This window comes from Oncorhynchus gorbuscha, linkage group LG03 (genome assembly GCF_021184085.1).
Source record: "Oncorhynchus gorbuscha isolate QuinsamMale2020 ecotype Even-year linkage group LG03, OgorEven_v1.0, whole genome shotgun sequence".
Taxonomy (NCBI): Eukaryota; Metazoa; Chordata; class Actinopteri; order Salmoniformes; family Salmonidae; genus Oncorhynchus; species Oncorhynchus gorbuscha.
Window position 1 is genome coordinate 74,213,538 of NC_060175.1, and position 7,037 is coordinate 74,220,574.

The 7,037-nt window shown below is 39.7% G+C and overlaps 1 protein-coding gene across 1 annotated transcript; it reads left to right on the plus strand.

The window, feature by feature from the left end:
- The first annotated feature begins 970 nt into the window (after positions 1-970).
- LOC124021821 (perlwapin-like) lies at positions 971-5,449 on the plus strand. The gene is made up of 6 exons (XM_046336953.1): positions 971-1,096; positions 1,937-2,074; positions 2,696-2,833; positions 3,607-3,743; positions 5,133-5,155; positions 5,191-5,449. Exons 1-5 carry the CDS (start codon positions 994-996, stop codon positions 5,133-5,135), a joined length of 519 nt encoding a protein of 172 aa, XP_046192909.1. The 5' UTR covers positions 971-993; the 3' UTR covers positions 5,136-5,155; positions 5,191-5,449.
- Positions 5,450-7,037: the final 1,588 nt, after the last annotated feature.

Here is a 7,037-nt window from a genome sequence, read left to right on the forward strand (position 1 = left end):
TTGATATAAATTAAAAAAGTTATTTTGGGACATGTATAGGCCTATTTCTTAAGATGAATTATAAGTAAAAAATCATATACCATGTAAACAGAGCCCAACCGTTGCCCAAAAATCAACCCATCAACAGTGTTATAGCTCTCCACATACTGTACTTTGAAACATTTCGTTATGAATCATTATACATTGTGGATTTTCACCTGCAGTTTAACAGAAATGCATTCAGTCATTGAACTACAAACTCAGTTGAAGACACACTATTGACGTTAGTTGTGAATTGTTTACATCAAATTTTGACTTAATTTCTGGACAATATTACTGTCCATTTGGGGGACCACTTTTGGATCAAGAGCACCCCCAGAGGCACAAGTTCCATATATCCTCTTTAATTATTCTCATTACATGTGACCTAAGCAAGTGTTCGGATCCGAACTCGGAATGTAAATTGATGGGCATAGGGACCCTGCAGATGCATTGTTCCTTGTGCATTCATCTTTTCTATGGTCTCTCCCCAATGATGTGTATAAACCCTGGATTGCTGATGTTTTGTAATGGCCAATGAGAGGCTTTGAAGCCACAGGCCGCCACATTGGCACATCCCAGAAAGAGCAGTCCTCCATAGGAATGAATGGAATTCTACAATATTTCAATAAAATGTTTCAAAGACACAATTTCATGTATTTAAGTAATTCTTTGTTGTGGTGGGGGCAGTAACATTAACACTCTCAAAATGTAAAATGTTCATGTTCAGTTCAATTAATATAATTTGCATGTATGCATTAAGGTGTCTGTAATAGAATATATTTGTCAAAAAACAAATGTAGACATTAATTAACCTTTTATTTTTACAATGAAGGAGGAGTACCAAAATGGCTGTGCGATGGCTTCAAAGCAGCGCCCCCCTCTTAGTCATCTAAGGTTAATACATATTATGGTCTCCTCCTCTTCTATTAAATTGATTTGGACTGCATTTGCTCTAACAGTCTTGAAGTCAGCATGGACATGAATTTGTCAGCGCGTTGTGCTTTGGTTCTTTTTCTGTTGGCATTTGTAGATTTGAAAATAGTCTCTGCTGCAGAAACGGGAGACATATCTACATGTGAGTTGTTCTAATTAACCTACTTTGCATTATTTGTCATGAAACAAACTGTGACAATTTGATGATTTATTTTAAGAAGCCTGCTACACTTGACTTAGGTGTTACAGTCTACCTAATTGGTTATAAACAATAGCCTATAATGGTGCATAGCCCCTTTGCAACCTATGTTGTTGCAACCTTACTAAGAAATACAAGCCAGCCATTATGACTTTGAAACAATTCAGCCTACCCTTGGCCATTTTACGCATACACTGTCAAATAAATTCTAGTTGTTTCAACAAATGATTATGAAGTAAGTGGTTCCAAAGCCTTTTTCAGTTTATTCAACTTCTAGATAAAAGTGTTACCTGAACTTAACATTTTTAGTTGGCCCAAACTTAGCTCCAACTTGAGAAAACGTATGCAACAATTCAGTCAACATATAATGATGTGTTTGTCAATTTGTCTCATATGTTCATTTAACTAGAAATGATTATTTCTGCATCTTAATAGCACTGTTTGTGTGTCTGTGTGTAACTAGCTGCACAGCCCATTTGAGTTAACATACTATGTTTTCAACCTACTTATTTGAACCAATAGATTGTGAGTGTTCAGAAGGCTGTCATGCATTTTCATGGGTGTTATGGGGGAAACATTGATGATGGGGGACAAATGTCTCCAAAACTATTAATTAGACACAAAATTACTTGGAGTATGGCCTACAAACTTTCCACAGATGCAAATGCATATTTGTCAAATCCATCTCGACACAAATTGGTTCAGTCCAATTGTGTCTATGTTCATGTCTCTTTGTGGCAAGTTGGGTTCCCTGACATCTGCTCAAATTGTGTTGTCCCAAAGCAAAGCCTGGAGTGTGCCCTGTTAGACAATGGGACGTGGGGATATGTGCAGAGCTATGTTCCAATGACAGTGACTGCCCCAATGATGAAAAATGCTGCCACAATGGATGTGGGCATAACTGCATTGCACCTAACACAGGTAGGATATGGTCCCAGAGTGACAGATACACACATCCACTGCATTCATTATTGATGCATTATTCTGGAAACAAGAAAGATGGAGCTCTCTTTAGAGCTAAGACACTCAATTAAGAAGTCACATAATATAAAGACTTCGATGGCAAGAGTCAGTGTAGGCTGACAAGTTGCTACCATAAACCTATTTGTAATGGGGAAATGTAGAATCGCTAAAGATCAAATTTAGTTGAGAGTGATCAACAATTTTTTTTTGCGTATACAGTTTATGTTATACACAATGGTTCCAGTATCCTAGTTGTGACATTCTAGGTGTGGGTTGATGGTCACTAGACTTGATGCTGAATGCTATGGATTGTTCCCATATCTGTTGATTGTGATTTACGCCAGACTGGAGGTCCCAGTAAAAGGACCGAGGACACACTGATTATTCACTGTTGTATTGTACTGATGACATTCTGTGACCACTGTGTGATTCTGTAGCAGCTAACATTTATCGTAACGATCTCCACACAAATATGACAGATTTTCAGAAAATGGTTCAGTGTAATTGTGTCCATGTTCATGTGTCTTTGTGGTAAGTCGTGTTCTGTGACATGTCTGCTCAAATTGTGTTGTCCCAAAGCAAAGCCTGGAGTGTGCCCTCGTAGACCATGGGGCAGAGGGACGTGTGCAGAGTTCTGTTCCAATGACAGTGACTGCCCCAATGATGAAAAATGCTGCTACAATGGATGTGGGCATGACTGCATTGCACCGTACACAGGTAGGATATGGTCCCAGAGTGACAGATACACACATCCATTGCATTCATTATTGCTGCATTGCTCTGGAAACAAGAAAGCTGGAGATTGTAATGTACATTTCATACACAGACATCAATATATTTCACATACACTCTCTTTAGAGCTGAGACACTCAATCAAGAAGATTTCTGAGAGCCATGTAGGTATTTAGAGTTTTATATATATATATATATATATATATATATATATATATATATATATATATATATATATATATATATATATATATATATATATATATATATCATAAACATTTTGTAATGGGGACATTTAAGACCAGTAAAGCTCATATTTAATTTAGAGGGATCAACACAATGTTTAGTATAGAGCTTCTGTAATACACATGATTTCCATTGTTCTTCTTGTGACATTCAAGGTGTGGGTTGATGGTCACTAGACTTGATGATAAATGTTATGGATTGTTCTCATATCTGTTGATAGTGATTGACACCAGACTGGAGGTCCCAGTAGAAGGGCCGAGGACACACTGATTATTCACTGTTGTATTGTATTGATGACAGTGTGGAACACTGTGTGATTCTGTAGCAGCTGACAATGTCACCGCTTTCTGTTTTGACTTCCTACAAATGCAAATGCCTATTTATCGTAACCATCTCCTCACAAATATGACAGATTTTCAGAAAATGATTCGGTCCAATTGTGTCCGTGTTCATGTCTCTTTGTGGTGAGTCGGGTTCCCTGACATGTCTGCTCAAATTGTGTTGTCCTAAAGCAAAGCCTGGAGTGTGCCCTCGTAGACGATGGGGTGTGGGGATGTGTGCAGAGTTCTGTTCCAATGACAGTGACTGCCCCAATAATGAAAAATGCTGCTACAATGGATGTGGGCATAACTGCATTGCACCGACACAGGTAGGATATGGTCCCAGAGTGACAGATACACACATCCACTGCATTCATTATTGCTGCATTACTCTGGAAACAAGAAAGCTGGGGCTTGTAATGTACATTTCATACACATAGATAGATATTTTTCACATACACTCTCTTTAGAGCTGGGACACTCAATTAAGAAGATTTTCACGATCCATGCAGGCCTTTAGAGTATATACCAATGTTATGCAACATCTATACACTCTGAGTATACCAATCTTTAGGAACACTTTCCTATTGTTGAGTTGCACCCCCTTTTGCCCTAAGAAAAGCCTCAATTCATCAGGGCATAGGGTCTACAAGGTGTTTAAAGCGTTCCATAGGGATGCTGGCCCATGTTGACTCCAATGCTTCTCACAGTTGTGTCATGTTGGCTTGATGTCCTTTGGTTGGTGGACCGTTGTCGGCAGGGTAGCCTAGTGGTTAGAGCGTCGGACTAGTAACCGAAAGGTTGCAAGAGCAAATCCCTGAGCTGACAAGGTAAAAATCTGTCGTTAAGAACAAGGCAGTTAACCCACTGTTCCTGGGCCGTCATTGAAAATAAGATTTTTTTCTTAACTGACTTGCCTAGATAAATAAAAGTAAAAAATTATAGGAAAAAATGATTTTGGGAATATCAGGCTGACACTTCAGAGGAGTAGCAACATACGTTTCTTACGATACAGCAATTCATAGAACTTTAAGCTGACAATTTGTCAAAGGCCACCAACAAAATTCCAACTCATTGTAATAGTAAGACCTCAATGGAAAGAATCAGTGTACGGATGATTTCCAGTGTTCTACTTGTGACACTCAAGGTGTGGATTGATGGTCACTAGACTTGATGCTGAATGTTATGGATTATTCTCATATCTGTTGATAGAGGTTCACGCCGGACTTGAGGTATAAGGGCCGAGGACACACTGATTATTCACTGTTATGTTGTATTGATGACATTCTGTGAACACTGTGTGATTCTGTGGCAGCTGACAGCCTGTTTGTTTTGACTTCCTACAAGCCTCTAGAGCTGGTGTTTACAGAACATTTGGTGCTGTCTGATTAGAATGTAAAGGGCATGTCTCCAAGATGCCAGTTAGACATTTTCTATGCTTCTGTGCTGGAAGTTTCTCCCTGTTGCAGCTTGTAATAAACTGGATATACTTTTTTTCTAAATAAAAAATAATTAATATTAACCAATCCACCTCTTTGGAAGACACAAATATTTTTGGAGTTTTACAGCCTTTCATATACATTTTACATGTATCGATTTATGATGGATAGATTTGATTGACTTTACCTGCGACTGCTTTTCTCGATTGTTATCCTGGAAATTCCTATTACACGTATGTTTCTACTGTATAACTGACAACTTTTAATTTGTTACCATAGTGAAGCCCGGTCGCTGTGTCCTGCCCAACGGGACCTATATGTGTGCCGAGTACTGTTACAAAGATGGCCAGTGCCCCGAGGAACAGATGTGTTTCTGGATATGTTGATTCTATGCCTGCAGTGAGCCATTGAAGCTTTATTGGAAATTCCTATGAGTTATAAGAAATAAGTAGAAAATACAAATCATTACATGTACAATTATGTCTATGAAAACGGATGATTTTATGCAATAATAAATATGAAAAATGATCATAGCTTTTATGGAAACTGGACAATTTTCATGGGCAGTATGTGAATTGACAAACGGCAGTATGTGAATTGACAAACTCATGTGGACTGCTGAATTTGAATAAAACAAGATTTTGAACACCTGTGCTTGGTTTTTTAGGGGGGTATTTGAGACTTGTGTGGTGCTCATGTGAATTATCCTTCATTTGCCAGCTTCAGACCAATGCCTGTTCTCAGTTTAAACATAGTTTTTTGGTTTTAATTTCCATGGTTTTTACACTGGAAGGTGATCGTGCAACCTTAATATAGAACATTATAATTAAGCAAAAATGCACAAGGAGGTGTGGTATACGGCCAATATACCATGCTAAGGACTGTTCTTAGCACGTGCCTTGACATACAGCCCTTAGCCGTGGTATATTGGCCATATACCACAAACCCCCGAGGTTCCTTATTGCTATTATAAACTGATTACCAACGTAATTGAAGCTGTAAAAATAAATGTTTTGTCATACCCGTGGTATATGGCCTGATATTCCACGGCTGTCAGCCAATCAGCATTCGGGGCACGAACCACCCACTTTATTATATAGTTTAACACATGCTCTCCTTGTGAATCTTCACAATGTTGTATGTTTTATTTATTGATCCATGCTTATAATCATACTGATCATTGCTCATAGAAAATTGGCGAGAGCAAGGAAACAAAGACTGAAGCAAATATTTACTATGTGATTACACAATGTAGCTGGCTACATAGACGACTACACGAGCCGGAAATATGGCCGAGCTGTTCTCAGTTGAAGGGTTCTGAAATATTCTCTCTCGCCGAGTCGAGTTGTGACCGTGAATATCGTCATCCATCTCGGTGGAAACAACTTGGACACACAAGGGGACAGCCCTGGTGCGTCAGATGTGAGATGATTTGGATGTAGTCCGCATGTCCCCTGGGACAATGGTGAGCTACTCTGACATCAACTGTGGAACACCTCCTTCCGTAACTGAATCCTGGATTTCATGATGGGCCGCCCCCAGGTGGTAAGGGTAGGGATGTGCGCTCAGCCCATTCCTGTACTCCCTGTTCACTCATGACTGCACGGCCAGGCACTATTCCAACACCATCATTAAGTTTGCTGATGACATGTGCATGTGTCCTCAGATCCTCAAAAGATTTTACAGCTGCACCATCGAGAGCATCCTGACGGGTTGGTATCACTACCTGGTATGGCAACTACTTGGCCTCTACCTGCAAGGTACTACAGTGCTTACGGATAGTGCTTACGGCCCAGTACATCACCGGGGACAATCTTCCTGCCACCAAGGACCTCCATACCAGGCGGTGTCAGAGGAAGGCCCCAAAGACTCCAGCCACCCTAGACATAGACTGTTCTCTCTGCTACCGCACGGCAAGCAGTACCGGAACGCCAAGTCTAGGTCCATGAGGCTCCTAAATAGCTTCTACCCCAAGTCATAAGACTCCTGAACAGTGAATCAAATGGCTAATCACTTTGTCAACCACAACATGTTATAGACTGACTGTACAAAATATTATGAACATAGACTGATATAGACTGACCAGGTGAAGCTGCGATCCCTTATTCATTTCACCTGTTAAAACCACTTCAATCAGTGTAGATGAAGGGTAGGAGACAGGTTAACAGTCAGTCATATAGAATG